The 21,494-nt window shown below is 37.9% G+C and overlaps 1 protein-coding gene across 3 annotated transcripts in view; it reads left to right on the forward strand.

The window, feature by feature from the left end:
- SEPSECS (Sep (O-phosphoserine) tRNA:Sec (selenocysteine) tRNA synthase) overlaps positions 1–17,455 on the forward strand; it is a 62,860-nt gene extending 45,405 nt beyond the window's left edge. For all 3 annotated transcript variants that reach the window (XM_041752484.1, XM_041752483.1, XM_041752486.1), the window contains exons 9-11: positions 9,782–9,875; positions 11,737–11,827; positions 13,227–17,455. In XM_041752484.1, the coding sequence (XP_041608418.1) occupies positions 9,782–9,875; positions 11,737–11,827; positions 13,227–13,530 (489 nt within the window). In that variant the 3' untranslated portion in view covers positions 13,531–17,455. The remainder of the gene's footprint in view (positions 1–9,781; positions 9,876–11,736; positions 11,828–13,226) is intronic.
- Positions 17,456–21,494: the final 4,039 nt, after the last annotated feature.

Consider the following 21,494-nt stretch of genomic DNA (forward strand, 5'->3'; position numbering starts at 1 on the left):
CACCGTATAAACTAGCCATCCTGCTCCTAGCTATTTACTCAAGGGAAATGAAAATTTATGTCTCTACAAAAACCTATACATGAATGTTTATAGAGATTTTATTCATAATTGCCAAACCCTGGAAACAACTCAAATGTCCATCATCTGGTGTATAAACAAACTGTGGTACATACATACTCAGCAATAAAAAGGAACAAATGACTGATATAAGCAACAAAATAATGGCTCTCAAATGCATTATACTAAATGAAATAAGCCAGACTCTAAGGGCTACATATTATATGGTTTCATATATATGCTATTCTGGAAAAGGCAAAACATAGGACAGAGAGAAGTTGTCAGAGTTATGAGTTGAGGGAGAGGGCTCATGGGATAGGAAATGGTTTGTATCCTGATAGTGGGGGTGGTTTTGTAGCTGTGTATGTTTGTCCAAACTCATAGAAGTGGACCCCTAAAAACTAGGCCTCTGAAATTATACCTCAATAAACCTAACAAAGATTTTCAAATGACTAGAATAAAACGCCAGTTTCATAAACTCCCAGAAATAATCATCATGGTCATAGATTGTTTTAGCTAAGAGAAGGCCTCAATAAATCTTCCAAGGAACCCTTTCCATATGACAGAGGAAGCCTGTTTGTAGATGAGCAAAACTCTTATGTTTATATTGTTTATATGAGAGTTTAGTTGTGTTAGATGTCCGTGGGCCTTAACTCTCCTGTAACTGGTTGTTTCACTATGGAAAAGATATTTGAACTCACAGATTTTTTTGTGAGGTGTTCCCATTACCTCGTTTTTACAGGAAATGGAAGGACAGAAAAGTAACATGTGTGAAGTAAATTGTGGGACATGGGTTTAAAGCTAGGCAATTGGGCCTTTGATCCTCTATCTTAACCTTAAACTCTACTGCTTTTTTCTTACATGGATAAATAGTCTAGCCTGGTAGCTATGTAGTTGTCTTATATAGCTATCAATATGAAGACTTAGGTCTACTAATGTCCAGAGGAGGCAAAAACAATGAATGAATTTGGTGATTCTGACCAAAACTCAATTATATTTTAGAAAGGATATAAGGTGTTTACTTGTGTGGAATCTGTTGGTTGAGAACTGCCCCTTCCTGACACCAGGCAATCCTACTGAGACTGTCAATCACAGCATCCCTTCTTACTGTCTTTTCAGAGTGGTGGGCATATGATCTGGCTTACGTGGTTCACAGGTGGGCATGCGACAGTAGATTCCTTCCAGCAGGTGTGATAGATCCTTTAGAGAGAGAGAGGGTTTGCTGTTTCGCAGATAGTAAACTGTAAGGAGATAATTTTAATACTCAGCTACCATGTTTCTAGCCATGCCAAGAGTCTTCTTGGGAATTGAGAATATGAGAGGGAAAATGAAACTAAGAGTCATTTGTGTCTCTGGATCCAGCCGTGCCTGCTTGTAGACTTGGCTGTGAGATGAACCAACAAATTCCCTTTTCTGTTTTATTTATTTTTTTAAAGATTTTATTTATTTATTCATGAGAGACAGAGAGAGAGAGAGAGAGAGAGAGATCGAGGCAGAGACACAGGCAGAGGGAGAAGCAGGCTCCATGCAGGGAGCCCGACGTGGGACTCCATCCCGGGTCCCCAGGATCAGGCCCTGGGCTGAAGGTGGCGCTAAACCACTGAGCCACCTGGGCTACCCCCTTTTCTGTTTTAAATTAGATTTCTAACACTGATGCTTTTTGATTCCTCTTATACCCTTGAGTCCTTCATAATGTTTACCAGCATTCAATTCCTCCTTTCCACTTCCACTGCCACAACCCCTTAGCTCAAGCTCTTACCACATCACACCTGGATCGTTAGTCATTTACCAGGTCTCCTGATCCCCAATTTTACTCTTCTCTAATTTGCTATGTTCTAGACTAGTACCAGACTAATATTTTAAAGTTCTTCAGGTTATTCTGCTTTGGGTTCTGGTTGCCTGCAAGACAAAGTCCATATTCCTTAGCCTGCCATCACGATTCTTTATAGTCTGTATTGGACCCTGCTCATTCATTTATTCGGGCAAAGAGATATTTATGCTTAGGCCCTCATTCACAAATGAGACTTACATATTACATAGTCTTTACCATCATGGAAATTATAGTCGGGGGAAATCTAGATATTAAATACACTATTATAAATCTGTCTGGCATTATGAAAGGACAAGCAGAAGGTATGAGAGCATGTGTCACCTAACCCAGCTGGGGCACCTAACCCAGTTCTGGCAGGGTTGGGGAGGGCCTCCCCGAGGAAGAGACATCTGTTCTACAAAAGTACAACTCGTACATTTATTAGACATCTATGGTGTCATCATAAACTAGAGTGGATGACTAAAATAACTGTAAAAACTCTTAAAGGGTACTTTAGACTGAGTCTAGAAAGAAAAGTATTGTGCCAGTTATTGGAGAGTTTGTTCTGGATCACTTCATAAAATTGGCTTTCCTTTAGGATAAATTCAGATTCAGTAAGTCTGGAATGGGGCTCAAAAAACAGCATTTTTAACAAACTTCCCTGATGAATCTGATGCACATCCTAGTTTGAAACCCATTGTTTGGGGGGCACACAGGTCACTTGTATCTATAATAGAAATTTGGAGAAGAAACACAACAATGTCCTAGCATTTTAGTTCATAGGTAGATAAAATCTTACGGAGTTTGGGATGGACTGCATGAGCATCCCAAATATCAAAGCTTAATGATATAACTTGTTAGTTATCTCTTTATTTCTGATCTTTTCTGTTATCCTAGTTATAGTCTTTTCTTATATTGTTGCTCTTTACCTTATAATGATTCCTCTGCAGATTTGGCTAAAAATTCATTTTTGGAATTTATAATAGCTCTGATAAAATTATTACATAAAGTTTTAAGTTAGACATTTAAAGATTACTCTTTATAATGTAGATAGAAACTTTAAAACTTTTTTATGCTGTTGTTATTATATCAGGTAAATGTACTATTTTATATTTCCTGTTTCTGTTCTTGAATTGAAACTGTATATGATAACTAATAATTAAGCTGATCTGAGTGCATTCCCCCCCGCCTCCGCCCCAAATCCCCATCAAGTGTCTAAATTGAAACTTGGTCTTTGATTATAAGGTAGTTTGGGAGACTCATGTCTCCCTCGGAGTTTACATTCATCCCTCTCTGTTCTTCGTATCCTTTGCTTGATATATTAGGTGCTGATCAGATGTTTGTTGAATGAATCAATGGAAGGGATTTGGGAACACCTAGGTTTAGTTTTGTTTAATCATCTCATGTTTTACACAGAATAAATATCTTTCTGGAAAATTAGAAAGTAAATCAATTTTTTAAAAGATTTTATTTATTTATTCATGAGAGACACAGAGAGAGGCATAGGCAGGAGAAGCAGGCTCGCTGTGTGGAGCCTGATGAGGGACTCAATCCCCGGACCCCAGGGTCACCACCTGACCCGAAATCAGACGCTCAACCACTGAGCCACGCAGGTGTCCTGCAAATTAACTTTTTGACATTATAATTAGGTGTTCTCATGGAAGTATTTCTCTATATGGATATAGTTGCAAATTTGTGAAAAGGAGTGAGTTAAAATGGTGATGACCTGTTATGTGTAACAGGTCCTGTATTTCTGGGAATAGGTCTTCCTCTTTAGCAGGTACTCCACTTTCAAATTAATTTCTTAATCTTAGGATTTTGGAATTGTTGATTGTAGGGGTACTCTGTCATCTTTTTGGAATCTAAGAATTTCTGCGATGCCATGGTTCTTCTGACTTTTGACATTTATAGTTTGACTTTAAAATTTTCAGCTACTTCAAGATAATTCCAAACACTCATACATGTGTACATTTTGCATGAAAAAGAAAATCTACCAGCTTTGAGAATGACCTATAGGAATATGTAGCTTAACTGGTAAATAGATCCAGCAGGTAGCCCAGCTCTACTTCTCATTGGGACTTTGTTCTTTGTTAGTCATTATATAAATATCTTATAGGGCATTTTAAGTTCTAGTGATATCTATGAATTGAATGACTATCTCAGATGTCAGGAGGTTACTTCTCTTTGTAACATTCAGAACTTTGTTCATTTCCTTTTATCTAGATGGAGTAGAGTGGAATACACAGGGACAGGACAAGTATGGGATATAGCTACAGGGTATTAGCATGTGTCTGTAAAGAGTCCTGTCAGCTAATGTTACTTATATTATTATTTTTTAGTTATTTTTTTGGTAAATATTTATTTGAGAGAGAGAAAACACGAATGTGGGGTGGAAGGGCAGAAGAAGTAGGAGGGAGAATCTTGACAGACTTCAACACTGAGTGCAGAGCCCTACATGGAGCTTGCTCTCATGACCCCAAGATCATGACCTGAGCCAAAACCAAGAGTTGGATGCTCAACTGAATGTGCCACACAGGTGTCCCACTAATGTTAGCTATTTTAACCTGAAAATTATTTTAGGAGGGAAAAGTAGATGGGTGGAAAGTTTTAGCATTTTTATGAATGTTTACTCTGTGCCAAGAACTCTGTTAGGTTTACTTATTCATTATTTCATGTACTACTTAAAGCAAGTTTGTGAGGAAGATATTATCCCCATTTTATAGATGAAATTGAGGCTCAGAGAAGTTAAGTACTTATTCAAAGAGCACAAAAAAGTGCCAGAACTGCTACTGAAACCCAGATCTGTGTGATTCTAAAGCCTCTGTGCTTTATGTCTTAACCACTCTCTTACTGCTTCCAATCACTCATCCAGCATTGAGGGAGTGGTTTCCCGCTCTGTACCAGGCATTGGACCCATAAAAATGATGATCTTGTGACCCTTTATTCTTAGCTACTGGAGGTATGTAAAACCCCAAAGGCTCTAATATATTAATAGGTTTTATTTAAAATTCTTTGTATAGAATGTACTTAGAACAGAGACTACCTGAAGTAAGTAATCTTCAAAGCATTAAAATGCTCCTTTGAGAACTCTGTCATTTTAAGTGAATAAAAGTTTGCTCTTTAACAACTTCATTCAACAGGCAAATCTTTTCACTGAAAAATGTGGATGTCTGCCATAAGCCATAATTGCATATATGTAGCATAAATATTGTTTTTTTATTGGATTTGTTGCAGAAGTAAGGGCCTCTTTTGTTTAAATGGACTTGCTTTTGAACTGTGAAAATTTAATCGTGATAGTTTATCGGTTCAGTTCTGGAGAAGCTGAGGTAAAGCTATTTTGCTTCAGCCAGAGCTATTTATATACCATCACTGAGAGCTCCTTTTTATATTATCGGTGTTATTGCGTACTAAAAAAGGAGTGTTAAAAGAAAACTTAGGATTTTTTTTTATTCCGTGCCCTTATTCACCACAATGATATTTTTAGAGGTTATTTCATCTAGTATATCTCTTCAGAAAGGGCTTTATCTTTTCACAGTAGAGGCAGACAAGAACTCAGCTTGAAGCCATTCCTTCTCAAGCCTTCTTTTTTGAAGGGTGAAAGGATCAGAGAGAGTGGGACTGTGTGTGTGCATTGAACCCCTGCCCTCAGCCCCTTCCCGATCCACGATCCACGCATGTGCTTCACTGAGGGGACAGATGACCAGGAATTTAACTGAAGAGGCCTTTAAGAAAAGGGGTTAACATTTAAGACATTATTTCTGTGAGTTTCTCTCTGCAAAAAAGAAAGATCAGTCTTAGAAGTTTCTCCCCACTTCTGTTTGCTTCCAGAGAAGGCCATCATTCTGCTTAGCTTTCCTTTTAGAAGAGTGCTTTGCTGAACCGAGCAAGCAGATAATCACTCATTGTTGCAGGTATCTCCTGAATTGGACAAGTGTGGAAGAGCAAGGGCAGTGGGTGGTTGCTTCAATGGCTAGCGTTTGTTAGCTGAGGCTTTGGAAGATCAGCTAAGTTCTAGAAGAACATCAGACATACGACTTCAAACACTGTCCTATAACAAAGCTAGGTTTGGAAACATGAGTAGATTTGCAGCCCTAAAAGAGGAGTTGTTGAATCTCAAAAGTGTTGCATTTCAGACCTGGCAATGGCCTCGACAGAAGAGTTGTTGAAAGCAGTGCTTTAGCCTGAGATGCATGGTCTGCTGAGTATGCCCGGGTCCTTTCAGCTGGCCACAGTCAGAGCAGCATATTGCAGTTAGTACTGGTATCTGCACATACGGACCTCTGTGCATGGATCTGTACCTACAGTCTGTTGTCCATCTGCCCTTTCATGGTATTACGGAGGCGTTAGAGCACTTATTATGTTTCCCTTTTGATTTATTACCAACTCTGTAAGACATAATAATTTGTGAAGTTCTGTTTTCATCTTCTCTTGTAATGTGAAACAGTATGTTTCAAAAAGCATGATTACAGAAGACATTGTCCCTTAAAATGTAGTGAATTATGCGCATTTGGGGGTTATGGGGAGGGATAGGCTAAATGTTGGGCTTTACGACTGCAAATCAATTTGTGAAAGGCCATGTGAAAGATAATGCTTAATATAATTTAACTTCCCTTCCATTAACATCTTGAACTATGGTGTAAAGTTTTGTATTTTTATTCTAGAAATATAGCTGACATTAGCATTCAGGTATGCAGTTCAGTTTATCTCTAGTGAAGAGTCTTTTAAAATTAAGTTAAATACAGCACAAAAGACATGAAAAATCAATAATATTTCATTTCTTTTAAGTAAGATCTTTCTATATACATTTGCTTTGGGTGCTTATAAATTTCTCCCTTTACAGAAGTATTTTATAATAAATGTCAGTTATAGATTTAACTGTGGCAAAAAAATAGTGCAGGTTTTGTAGTACCTTTAATATATCAGGAAAAAAACTGCTTAGCTAAGTAGTATGTGGGAAATAGTGGTTCAGTCTCCTAAACGATATATTTTAAATGTAGTGATATTAACAGGAGAGCATTTAGGACCTTATGCTGTCAGATATTGTAGGATTCATATATTGTGCATTAAGACATTTCAGCTTCTTTGCTGATTGGATTACGTATCATAGCCCTTTACACTGAGTATTTGCGGATGGCTGTGAACTTGACTCACAAATGTTTTCTTTTTTGTCTTACTACTCCCATGCTAGTGATATGTAAGATTCAGTTACCTTAGTATAATGTTTGTAGTCTAAAGATTTTGACTGCAGTTAAAGCTGAATTCTAGTGGCATTAAGAAGTGATTGGTAGAACCAGTTAAAACTGATTCGTTAAAGTATTAGAAATGGAGTATTAGGAAAATCTGAGTTTTTTAATAGCCATGTGTGCATCAATAAGTTTAAAAGCACCCTCTAGGGGTGTTACTAAGGAAATATTTCCTCTTTTTTTGGGAAATAGCTAACTACAAATTAAGTACATATTAATTACTCATCAGGCTTCTCTTAGTTTCCAGGTGTGACCACATCAGTGATGACCGTGGCAGCCATACTAGATAGAATAATATTTTAAATTTGTTCTTGCTGCTTAAAGAAGTATTTTGCTGTAACTGTTACGGTGGAAAACGGAGGAATCCATAAAAGGCATTTTTTTTCTTTCTATCAGATTTGTTTCTGCTTATGAGAAGTTGAATTTGAGACTAAGAACTAGACAGACAGACATGCAGATTAAGACTTTGGTGTGTAACAGATGATGAAAAATCAGTAGTTAATCTCTAAGTTAAAACATGCTACTGCCTTTTTCTTTTTTTAATCAACACAGAGCATTTAAATTAGTGATCTAGTTACTTTATAGTAGTTGAAAATATATAAATGAAACCCAGAAATTTTACTGTTCATTTAACACTGGTATATAGTACTAAAAGATAACAGATTGTTCTAGTTGCCAGAAAAAAACTCATTTCTACATTCCACTTGATTATCTTACTGTTTCTGATATACTGTGAATATCAGAATATTAGTTGAAGAGGGGGGGGCCAAGAAATCTACTTGTCTAAGAACAGATGCCTACATAGCTTTTTTTTTTTTTTTTTTTTTTGCCTACATAGCTTTTTACAATTTGCAAATGGTGGTAACATTTGCCTCCTTAAATATTTCTCTCTCTATTTTTTTTTTAATGAAAGAGAAAGGCTTATTACGTCTAATAGTAACATTTCCTCGTGGCTTCATTAGATGTGGCAAGTGTGGATGTTAACTTTTCTAATATAAAAAAAAAATTGGTTTATTTTAGTGACCTAAGATTTCGTGATTCTGACTTCCTGAGAGAATTGTTCTTATAAAATAGCCTAAAAATTTAAGAATGACTATTAGTTTAAAATTTTTTAGGGCAGAGTATAAAATATACCATATTGACAAGGGCAAAAATACTTGGGATCTTAAGAGTAGACTCATTAATAATGAACAAACTTGGTAGGACTTTCCTCTTCTTAATCTTTATTTAATAAAAGACAGATTTAGTGGGATCAGACTATCCAGCCTTTACCTTAGAGAAACTGAAGCAGTTTTTGTGGCCTTTGAAGTAGAAGTATTGTTTCCTGCTGTCTCTACTTGGGTACTCTGTTGGCCCTTGGCTCTATGGTGTATCCTTAGAGTTTGTGTGTTTTGACTATGACTGGAGGAGGTCAGTACAGATACACTTCTTCAGAAAGACTTATTTGGGCAGATTTTCATTTTAACACTTTATAAAGGGCTTACTAGAAGAAAGTATAACTTTATCTAACGGTTTCCAATTTAATATTTATTTACAGTATTTTGTTAAAACTTTGTTAAACTACTTACATGTACATGTGAAATTTTGTACTTCTAAAATATTTTTTATTTTCTATTATTAGATTTATATTATTTTCCAGAGTAAGACTAAGAATACAGTTTTTCATTTTTAGTTGCTTATATTCTTTTGAGTTGGAATTGTTAATTTTGAATTTGTGCAATTTAAAGGAAATGCATTTTAAACTACTTTTTCCTAAGTCACTTACATGCTAAAAGTCTGGCATATTTTTCTTGGTGTTTGGAAAACAGTAATGAAGAACACAAAGTCCGTGCTTTCAGGTTTTCCCATTTGAGTAGATAGTTATAGGGAGTATTCATTTAAGCAAGTAAATGAGATAATTTCAGATTCTGATACATATAGTGAAGAAACCAAAATTAGGGAGTGGTTGTTGGAGGGAGATTAGGAGTTCATTAATAGGGAAGTCATAACGGTAGGTCCCATGGAATATTCTGGGAGAACTGAGTTTGGGGAAGCAGGCATGAAGGTTTTGACACTGGAAGGAGCTTGACATGTTCAGTGGTTGGAGAGGAGGCTGATGTGGCCGGCACTATAGTAAGTGGGGGGAATGACTGTTGCGCAGTTGGCTTTGGCTGGCCTAGTTCATTTGGGCCTTATAGGTAAGAGTTTGGTTTTGTAATACTTACAGAAGAGAGTCCATCGTTGGGAGGGACATGATCTGATTTATGCTTTTCAAAGACTACTCATGGCCTCTGAATGTAGAACAGACTATAGAGGGGCAAGGAAAGTTGGCAGAGAAGTCATTTAGATTCTATTGCTGTGGTCCAGGGAACAGATTGATGGCCACTTGGATTAGAGTGGAGGCTCTGGAGGTTCTAAAAAGAGGATAGATTTGTGATAGATACATAATAGTCCCAAAGAAGGAAATATGCTGGTCCTTTGCCTTCTTTACCTAAAGCCTGTGGTTTCTAATAATTGTGGTGGCTTTGAATCTCACTATATTGTGTCAAAGGAAAGAATTGCTCCTAGGGCACATAGATGAGTTAATTTATAGCATAGACATCGCACTAAACAGATTTTGTCTCATTTAATCTGGTAAGTTGCAATAAGCATTTATTTGATTTTCTTTAAATGTGACATTTTGTTGTTGCAGGAAATGTTTTCATATTTGTCCAGCCAACTGAAGAAGCTGTCAGAAAGCTACAATGAAAGACTGTTGCATACACCTCACAATCCCATATCTTTAGGTAATATATTTTTCTTAAGAAAAATAAAAATCAGTGCTGCTTAACCTTTCCCAGCAGGGACTTGGTATTTCTAGAAAGAGTATGAATTCTTTCTGGTTAAAATGATATTTCTAAGTTGAATACAGTATTAATTTGAAAATTGAAAAAGCCTAGCTTTTAGAAATGCTTTAGTGTATTTCTGAGATAAAAAGTATACACTGAAAAGAATCTAAATCACTCTAAGTTTTTATAATGCATATACAGAAAATGATACTTTAATTCTTTCTAACCAAAATCATTTAGTCACTAGGAAGAGCTCTATAAAAATTTTTTAAAATTTCTACCAGTTAACACATCATAAGGTTAGAAATTAAATCTCTATTATTTTTAATGCTATGATTGTTTTCCTGAGCGTCTTTATACTAGAGTAATCTGTATTTATGATTATTTCCTTTGTATAAGGACTATATATTTTTGTCATATATTATATTATAAGGACTACTAAACAAGATAATATGAATGTTGACTTTTATACATTTAACTTTTAGGTTTCATAATTATCCCTTCTGTGACTAGTCATAGAATAACATGTTTCACTTGTTATGTATATCTGAGGAAACTAAAGAATCAATCATTTGTAACTGAAGCCTTTTTCAGGAATAGGCTTCCGTGGAAAACCATTTGCCACTGATGTATAATAAAACCCATCCCACTTAGTCCTTTGCTGGTATATAAAGTATATAGATGTTGTAGAAAATGATATGGTATGATTTAAATCCCAATTCTGCAATGTACTAACCTCTGACCCCCATTCCCCTATCTATAAAATAGGGAGAATGATTCCTCATACACAATTGTTAAAGAATGTTTGAGGGGCGCCTGAGTGGCTCAGTCGGTTAAGCATTTGACTCTTGATTTTGGCTCAGGTCGTGATCTCAGGGTCATGGGTTCAAGCCCCACATTGGACTCTGAGCTCCTCTCCGCACAGAGTCTGCTTGTCCCTCTCTCCCTCTGTTCCTGCTCCCCTCTCAATAAATAAAATCTTAAAAAAAAAAAAGAATGGTTGAGATTATAAAGTATCTAGTATGGTAAATCAGTCCTCAGGAAATGGTAGCTAATATTGGTGGTGAGAACATGGCTTACCCACATAACCTCAGTAAGATTTTTGTTTGCATATGCAGAAGGTGATCTTACTTAGTCTAACATATATACTGAAAATATTCCTGAATATTTGAAATATTGAATATTTACAATATTCAAATATTGAATTTGAATAAACTACCGTATTGATCGTGTCATTGTTCTATTTAATTGGAAAGTTCACTCTCCATAAGGGTGAAATGGAAAGTCTGTTCTGACTCTTAGTATGTTCTTTTGTATTAACATATTTTTGTCTGATATGCAAACAGATGCTTACTATAATTTATTAAGTGCATTAAAATGAAATCATGCCATTTGACAATGAATAAAAAGTAACTTCCCCAGCCAGTTACAAAAAATATATGATTCCTTTTGTGTGGGGTACTTAGTGTAGTGAGAACCACAGAGACAGAGAATGGTGACTGTGGGGAGCCCGGGCACGGGGGCAAGAATGGAGAGGTATTGTTGAATAGGTACAGTCTTTTTATCTTGTGAGATGGAAAGAGTTATGGGGATGGACAGTGGCGATGGTTGCACAACAGTGTGAATGTGTTTAATCATGGACTGTACACCTAAAAGTGGTTAAGATGGTAAAATTTTATGTTATGTGTATTTTAACACACACAAAAGTGGAGTCTCCATCAGTAAGTGTTTGGTGGTTTTTTTTTTTTTTTTTTTTTTTTTTGAGTGATTTTGTGCTGGTGAACCAAGGTACAGTGGGATCCTTTTTTTTCTTTTTCAGCTATGACACTTAAGACACGAGGTGAACACCAAGACAAAGCTATCACTCAGCTTGGCTCGATGCTTTTTACCAGACAGGTTTCTGGAGCCAGGTAAGTCTGTCTAAAAGAGGTTGGATTTACGGGGCTTTTCCAAGGTAACTGTAATAAAGTACTTTTCCCAAACAGTTGTCCCCCAAATATCTGCTGAGCTCCATGTGATAATCGGTCACGGGTGAAGAAGGGGTGAGGTGGAGAGTTTGTAAGGCCGTGCTGGCCCACCTGTGCAAGGCCTGCACTGGAAACCATCTCAGGAGGGTGGGACTCCTGTCTGTTGTTATAGGACCTGCAAACAGAGTTTCAGCACCTCTCCATATGCATTCTTATCCTTATTTTCCTTTGTTAGATAATCTTTAGTGGTGTCACATTGTGGTGTTGGAAATAAGTCATCTTCATTACTAAATTTGGATGAAAACATTTCTAAGGAAAAGCCCATTTCCTGAACCAAAAAGGTTATGCAATTATTGTCTAAGTACTGCCTTTGAAAAATGTACTCTTTGCTCCTATATGTACATGGCTTAAAAATGAATTTCATTTTTCATTTTATATTTGATGAGGTCAGAGAAAAATGACTTGAAAAGAAATATCCTGCTCTAAGTACTCTTCTTTACATGCCTTTATTAAAGACTTTCTCTTTGACTACCAGAGATTAGAGATTTTACATCAAAGGACAACTTTTTAAAAGAAAAAAGCTTAGATTAGTTCAGCTTTTACCTTGATGAACTGTATCCATATACAGCATAGTTTTGATGCTCCAAAAATGGTTTTCTTGGCCTTGCTTGTAGCGTTGCCACTATTTGTCTTTTTGTTAAGGTTGATCTTAATTGACTTTTTTTTTTTAAAAGTACTGTTAGAAATCTGCTTATGATCAAGTATGCCAATGAAATCAAACTTAAAAAATGCATGTACCACTGCCGAATATCACTGATTGCTAACCACCCCCCTGCTGTAAGCAGTTACGGGATTTTTTTCCTGGGTCCTTGCTCTAAAACCCTCCATTGTACCACACTGATCAGATAGGTGTAATTCTAGTTTGTTGGTTATTTGAGGTGATACACGGCAATTAGTCAAGGTGGTGGTTTGACTTAGAAATTTCAGTATTCCATTAAAGTATGTATATGTGAAGGTCAGATTCCATACTTAGTACAAAAACAGAAATAATTTTCTTTTTCTCTCTTTCAAGAAGGTACAAAGATATTTATGATTCCTGGAAGTTACAGCTCTTTAATGTTAGATACGTAAATGGTAATCTCTGGGCAGTACTCCTCTATGTAGAATAGTAGTGTATTGTATCATTTTCTTTTAAGCTGCCACAGTCTGTTTTCATAGGTCATGATTTATGGCTGTTTTTAAGCTTCTTAATCAGAAGAAATAAAGCTTAGTAACACAGATATCCATGATATTCTGTTAACATCATCAGACATATGAAATTGCTAAATCTTTTCCCTTTCAGGGTTGTGCCTCTTGGGTCTGTGCAAACCGTGAGTGGCCACACTTTCCGAGGCTTTATGTCACATACAAATAATTACCCTTGCGCTTACCTCAATGCTGCATCAGCCATTGGAATGAAGACACAGGATGTGGACTTGTTCATCAAGAGACTTGACAAGTGTTTAAAGACAGTAAGAAAAGAACAAAATAAGGAGAGTAACGTATCTGGAGTTGACAATTATGACAAAACTGAAGATGTGGATATTGAAGAAATGGCTTTAAAACTAGATAATGTGCTTTTTGACACATACCAGAATTCTTCCTGACATTTGAAAGGTTTCTTTTTTATCATTTGAAAAAAGCGATGAGGCTGCAGTGCAAATAAGCAGTTTAAAGATAAGACTTGAGGTTTCGGAATTGAGAATTTCACGGAGAATATTTGGTCAAGGGATAGAATGTGGGCTGAGCGAGCCATTGAGGACTGTTAGGTTCTTTTACTCTTAGACTGCCTCAATCATTATGACCCTTAACAGTTAAAATACAATTAGGATTTTTTCTAATTGTTAGAATATTTGTCAATTAAACATGATTCAGATAATTCTTACTAATGTGACAGTCAAATTACTTCTAATTCTTTTTGAAATGCTTTCTCCTAATAATACCATTCACAAATTACTTATGTTTCTGGTCACAGAGAATTTAGAATGATCCAATTCTACTATTTACAAGATGTTGATATGTGTAAGTCATGGTCTGCCTGTGAAATGGACACTTCCCCAGGGAAGCAGAGTCCAGGCGTAAGCTTCAGTTTTCACTCAGTAGCAGTGGTTCTCAACTGGGGATGATTTGCTTATATCTAAGCAACGTGGAGGGACATTTTTAGTTGTCACAACCTGTGGAATGCTGTTGACATCTAGGGGTGGAGGCCAGGGGTACTACTGTTCAACATCCTGCAGTGGACCAGAAAACTTCCCAGAGCAGAGCCCCAAATCTCAGTAATACTGAGGTCGAGGCATACTACTCTAAACAAACTTCCCAAGTAAAGTTTTCCACGGCAACTTTAGTTGTTCAGTAGTGCTTCAAAGAAGAAAGCTCTACAAATGTTATCAAATTATATAGCGTTAGATTCTTAAGTGATAACCAGGATTACCAGTTCTAAACATGAGATCTTAGGGCATTTGTGCCTTTTTCCCTTTGGGCAGGTGAAAGCTTTATTCCACTGTTTTTGCTTGAAGCAGGCTTTGCATATTGGACATTTTGTGTTGTACATAGCCATTATCAAGAGTGGTTAACCTGAGTATTTTTGAACATATTTTTGCTAGGGAGGTGAAAATGATGTAATGGGATAAACAGGTGTATTTCCCTCTGCCCACCCCTTCCCCCATCCCCATGCTCACATTCTTAGTCTGATATTCCAGACTTACTGGCTATAACAATTTTTGTTGTTTATTTTTGAGAAATAGACTAATGTCTCAAAGCCTGAGGAATTAGTGAAGCTTTTGAGTACACCAAAATGCCAAAGTCCTATTTCTCCATACCTCCTTGGTGGAGCAGTTATTCCAATGAGATGCTCACGGGGATAAAGTGTTTCATAGGCAGATAATTTTGGGCCTTTGTAAACCTGCCTATCAGCATGTTAAAGGCTCTGAGATACCTTGGAAACCAGCTTAAATATGGCCTTAACCAAAGGTGGAACCCTTTTTTTCCAATTAAATACTTACTGACATCCCGCTGAACATGCTTTTGAAAACGCTGCAGTTGAGAATGCCACCTCAGTTTCTGGGTTGTGTTTTTCTTTGTTGATTTAGTAATGTTAACCATCTTAAACATGAGCTCCGACAGATACCACTCCTATCAGTGTGTAAGTTAAAATACTGACGCTAACCTGACAACCTTGGAAGTCAAGACTGTTCAGATAAAGTACTTAATTATAAATATTGTAAAGGTTACTCTGAAATTATTATATCTTTGGGGCTCCGATATTTTAGATATCTTTTTTTAATAGCTATAGTAACACATTTCAGAGGTGTAAATCCTGGATTAAAAGGTTATGTGAGGTTTTTTTATATGAATTTGGGACTGAGTTGTAGAACCAATAAAGTTGAAGAGTCCGAGCCATACCTCTGGAGTCTACGAGAGGAAATGAAGCGATGTTGGAAATGTTAAGTGCTGGTGGCACAGCTTACTGTACACATGAGCCAAGATGGTTTTCTAGAACAAGTGATCTATACTGTGTGATCATCATTTAGCTTGAGAAGGCCGGAGCCGAGAGACCAGCAAATGTTTTCTCATCTGCAGTGTATCAGCAGTTCTTGGACTTCAGCTGCTGAATAGATAATAATTCTAATTGAAGATAAATTACATGAACCCACATGTGAATGATAGATGTGTTGTAACATTTCATTCCTGGTGCATAAAATCAGCTGCAGTTTTTATTATTAGTTCTTTCTTTTCAGAGGTTTTGGAATAACAGCTCTATTCCTGCTGGTTTATATTTGACCTTGAGGTCCTAGAATTCACAAGAGCTTTTGAAGAGGTGCCATAGGTCCTGTATACTCAGGCTTGCCTTCGCTCCTACCCCAGTCTCATTTTTGCTCACTCTTGTCCATTTCCACATGTAACTATAAATAAGTATATACAATTATTTATTTTAAATTGTTAGTACCAACCAGTAAACCTCATAATTGGCCTTCGTTACCCTTCGACGGTGGCTGGGGAGCAACGGCCTGATGCCTTTTCTGATCAGGACTAAGATGACCTATCTTTATGATCTGACTGCCCTTATTAAGGTTCTCAGGCAGAGTTTTGGAGTTTGGTTTTTAAAGTCATTGGACTGTGGTAGTCTTCCCAGAAAAGAAAATTGAATAACACAAAATATTCTTTAGGTCACTACACAATGTGTTACTTATTCGCTCAGCAGGGAAAGGTGTTTTAAAATCCAGCTCTCAATTTGGCTCTTATGTCCTCTGCTGATGAATTCTCTATCAGGGAATGATATGTGATACCAGCCTTAAGAGCCCAGTGTTCAACTATAAATCTTTCTATTTAGCTTTAAGTATTAGTTGAATGAAGTTATAGAATGTGAATTGTTGAATACAGTTCTGTTCATCCAGTAGGCACTTGATACACAGGATGGTAAATTTAAATATAAATTAAGTTCCTACTGATATTTCTCCCCAGCACATAACTTTCCTATGGTTCTGTTTCTGTAAGCACCGCATCATGACTCTGTCGAGGCCGAAGCTATAGGCTGTGTTTTCATTTGTAGACTATGTGCTTAGGAGAGGCTTTAGGAAAATTTAAATGAAATAAAGACAGTTTTTTTTTTTTTTTTAAACCGGTGAGATTACTTCAATCTTGAAATAGCTCAAAAAAAAAAAAATCTTGAAATAGCTCATCGTGAGAGTAAAATTCTTGTGTCCCTTCAAAGAGGAGAACAGCTGACAGTTGACAGTAATAGCAGCAAACTGGTGAGTCTCATTTGTGTAGCACTCGTGTAGCACTTTTGCACGCATGTACGTTTGGTACACCTAAAACTTGAGTTTTTTCTTCCCATTTCCTAAGATGTGCTAATTTCTCCCAAGCCCTTAGGTGGTTGTGTTATATCTTGCATTCGTGAGGTTGACTTTATTTTGGAACTAGGAAATAATCCAGCTTGTGTACATAGAAGCTTGGTCATTTCAGAAGTGTGGTGCCCTCTGAATAATTTGGTAAAAACTGTGAATATGCTATTAGCACTTAAGAAAGAAATTCCTGTAAGCAGCTTTGCCTTGTCTGTCACATCGTGTTGATGATATGTTCCTTATGGCCACTCTTAATGTACAGGCGTGAGACCTCCCCACTGAGTCTTGTGCCTTTCTTCTTGCTTTCCTTCTCCTTTCAGCCATATGGTGTGTACACATGTCAGGTGATGAGTTCAGGGCTAATGAATAGATCTTTATAACATCCCACCTAATACTCAGTTCAATCTAAGGCCTGAGGCAAAAATCTCAAAGTGTTTATACGGTCTTGTTTTTATCAAGTGATGTCAACTTGGAACTTTTAGAGAAATGTGAAGACAAGCTATGTTTCACCGTAACAATTGTGAGGGGACTTTACCTACTAGAATTGAAGCTCATGTCAGCCTGCTACCCTGTACGTTTACCAAAAGAAAAAGATGTTTCAAAAAAATATTTTTTGGTGTAGACTGTTTAAAAATAAAAGTGAATTATATAATTTATTACATGAAATAAATTTTTAATAAATCATTGACAGTGCATTACATTATTTTACCTAATCATTGCTGCAGATAAAAATCTGAAAGTACAGATAATGAACGTCAAATTATTGCTCATTTTTGGATTCAATCATCAGTACCAATCAGCAAGAGAAGTCCTGTTTACAGTGGGAATCATGAGTCATGGGGTTGGGGGCTAGTTTGTTGCTGTTTTTTTAAAAAGGAAGATGACATTCCAACAACCTTTTGCAAGGGATCTATTGACTATAGAAAGTTGGATGCATAGAATTATTTAATCTTTTCTAAAACACTTTTTTGTTTATTTGAAAATAAAATAGTATTACTGCCTTCTTCAGATTTTATTTTTAAATTGTGCTGTTTGAATTTTGCAGGTAGTTCTCATTTGATTTGGAACTGGATCTCTGCACGGGAACTTATTAATAACCATGTGAGCTCACATATTTAACCTCTGACTATAGGCCCCGTCATGTGTGAAATGGGTACAATCTTACAGGATTGAGGATTGAATGAGATGATAATATATGTAAAGATTTAATCAGTGCCTGGTATAGAACTTCCTGTTAATAACTGCTATGATGCTGTACATGAAGCTCATTTGTACTAGATTTAAATGGAAAGATACTCATTTTCTAGTTGGTTTAGTAGAACTTTTTTGAAGGGGAATCATCAATGAATTTTGTCCATTCTCCAGTAGAAATTAAAAAGTATGTAGTTGATTTAATTTTATTTATTTATTTTTTATTTATTTATTTTTTTGGTTTTTAAATCTTTTTTTTAATAATAAATTTATTTTTTATTGGTGTTCAATTTGCCAACATAGAGAATAACACCCAGTGCTCATCCCGTCAAGTGTGTAGTTGATTTTAGATCTTTTTTTTTACTTTCAGAATTTTTCTATTTTGGTTTCTATGAGTTCCTTTTTGTTTTGCCTTTACACTTGAGAATTGTTTTTACGAAACAGTAAAGATGATTTGCTATTTTATGCACCCGAACTCAGATCACAGCTCAGGAGAGTCGTACATAAATAGTTCCTGGCACAGTGACTTCACATCGGTTGTATTATCGGACCAAAGTTTTTGGTGTAGCCAGCAGACCAGTGAGCAGAGCAGTTCATCATATTCAGCCCTATTCTTAGATGACTCTACACATTCAGTAGAATGACTAATGACTCCCAAATTTACATCTTTTAGTAGACCTCTTTCCTCAATTCTGCAATTGTAAGAAACTGTCGATCACTTCTTGGGTTTCCGTCTGTTGAACCTTCATCTTCCTCATGCTGAGGGCGATCCCTTGATCTTTTCCCCAGAAAACCTGTGAATATGTCTTTTCCCCAGAAAACCTGTGAATATGTACAGGTCTGAGGCTACCCGCAGCCTTCCCCTTCTCAGTCGAATATGTTTCTGTTCTTTCAATTACTTAGTCCAAAAACCGTGGAGTTCTCTTCTGTTCCTCTCTTTCTAACATTCTGTGTCTTACCCATCAAAAAAATCATATCGGATCTACCTTTAAAAAATTATCCAGAATCAAACCACTACTCACCTTCTCCTCTGCTAGCAGCCCCACCTGAACTGTCAGTGTTTCCCGCCTGGATTATTGCAGTACGCCCCCTCTCTGCATCCTCCTGCCATTAAAGAGGGAGACAGTACGCCACCGTGTCTTCTCTCCATGCCCCTTTGTAATCTATTGAGAATATAATATCCAGGGGGATCCTTTTAAGACATGGATCCTATCAGCTGTCTGCTCAGATTCTTGCGGTGTGAGTACACCCAGTATACTCATGCTACTGGGCATAAGCCAGAGTCCTTGCTGTCTCCAAAGTTCAACAGCATGTGGCCATCCGACCCCTGCCTCCCTTACCTTTCTGGCCCTTCTTCCTACTCTTTACCTTTGTCTCCTCCCTCTGCTCCAGCCGAACTGGCCATCTTGCTGTTCCTCAAACGCTATGGGTGCGTGTTGCCTCAGAGCCTTGGTTCCAGACATCTATGCCCCGTCCACCCACCGGGAACACCCCAGCCCAGATCCTTGGCTAAAGGCCTCCCCGGCTTCGTGTTTTTAATCAAAATTTTCCTTTTCAGTGATGTCTACCTAGATTATCCTTTTAATTTTTTTTAATTTTTATTTATTTTTTTAAAAGACTATTTATTTGAGAGAGCAGGGAGCCCAGCCTGGGGCTCGATCCCAGGACCCTGAGATCATGACCTAAGCCAAAGGCAGATGCCCCCACACTATTCCTTTTTAATACTCTGGTTATCTCCGCCACTGTAACAGCATCTAAATATCGTCTTAAAACCAAGAACAAAGCCTCAGTTTTACCGTCCTTAAAATCTCCTGAGGTTCTTGTTAAAATGTAGATTTGAAATCAGTAGGTCTGGGGTGAAGCCAGCATTTCTAGCAAGCCCCGACGTGATACTGATCCCTCGGGCCACACACAAGGAGCAGAGGTCCGGCACACTACAAAGTTCACATATTTATTGTGTCCTGTTTGTCTCTTTCCCTTTGGCTAGAGCGTGGGCTCCACTAGAGCAGGATCTTTGTTTTGTCCACTCATGTATCCCAAGCACCTCGAGAGCCCCTGGCACGTGTCAGATGCTCAAATATTTGTTGTAGGAATGATTCCGTGGGCACTGCTAAATATTTATATATATATATATGAAATCCCATCATGTCTGATTGGAGCTATTCTGCAGTTTTCCACCAGTTTTAGAACAGAGCTCCCAAATTCCTATTAGTTATGGCAGACACAGAGGCACCGCTCGGACCCCCCTTCCAGAGAGGACTTGCTACCCAGCTGCAGGGAGCATGTGCTTCGCTGACCGCCTCCCTGCCCTGAGCTCCTTCAAGTTTAGCTCAAACCTCAGTTTTTGAGCCAAAGTCACCCCCTTGGTCAATTTCCGAGCACGGCAGCGTGGTGCCAGGCCTGGTACCGGGGCCTGAAGGATCCCTCGAACGGGCTGTCTCTGCTTCAGAGCCCCTCACGGGGCTGGCTCGACTTGGTGGGGTCGGCATCGCAGTCTGACGGCTCCCCCTGCCCCAGCTGCCTCCCCGCTCGTCTTTACAGGCGCTCCTCCCCGTAAGCCTCCGGTACTCTTAGGTACAAAGGGAGGCACGTGTCTGCTTCCCAGAGAATCCAACTTACGCCACCTGTGGCCTCCAGGGTGGGCTCTACTCGCCTGCCTGCCTACCTTTCCCACCTGCTGCCTCTCCCGCGCGCCTTCTCCCTTGCTCTAAAGAGACCGGCCGAATCCCAGAGGCATCTACTTACTACTATTTATTTTATTTATTATTATTTTTTTTTATGATAGTCATACAGAGAGAGAGAGAGAGAGAGAGGGGCAGAGACACAGGCAGAGGGAGAAGCAGGCTCCATGCACCGGGAGCCCGATGTGGGATTCGATCCCGGGTCTCCAGGATTGCGCCCTGGGCCAAAGGCAGGCGCCAAACCGCTGCGCCACCCAGGGATCCCCCCTTACTACTATTTAAATAATACCGATGCATAGTATAGTTCCTCGTTAGGCTAATTGCTCTTTCATTTGTTGGCCATCACAGATTCTTACATTGTCTTAATCTGGCATCATCTGTTAGCTGTGTCATAACTTAAAATACTGATTTAATGTTTTTGAGTGTGTGGCAAGACATCAAATTTGGCAGAGCTTTGATGAGTGGTCCATATTCTGCGAGAGACCTAAATCACCCACCAGCCAACTTTCAGGAAGAGTTTCGTTTGAGGCCTGTCGTGGCTCTGAAGTAAAGTAAAAGGCAGACTTCACCTGGGCCTCGTGGCCTCGCACAAGTCACTTTTGACCCATCTGTGAAATGGGGACAAAAATATCGAAAGGGGTTAATAAAGATCGCATTAAATCATGGATATAAATCACCTAGCCAAGAGAATGACGAACAGCAAGTGCTCTGATAGTAGCTATTTTTACATGGTGGTTCTCAAAAAAAAAATGCTAAGTATCTTCCATAAAGTAGCACCAAAACCAGTCATCGTAAAATACAGCTGTGTTTATCGGCCCAATCTTTATTAAACCCTATTGGGTCAGATGAAGAAAA

Source organism: Vulpes lagopus, chromosome 4 (assembly GCF_018345385.1).
Source record: "Vulpes lagopus strain Blue_001 chromosome 4, ASM1834538v1, whole genome shotgun sequence".
Classification (NCBI taxonomy): domain Eukaryota; kingdom Metazoa; phylum Chordata; class Mammalia; order Carnivora; family Canidae; genus Vulpes; species Vulpes lagopus.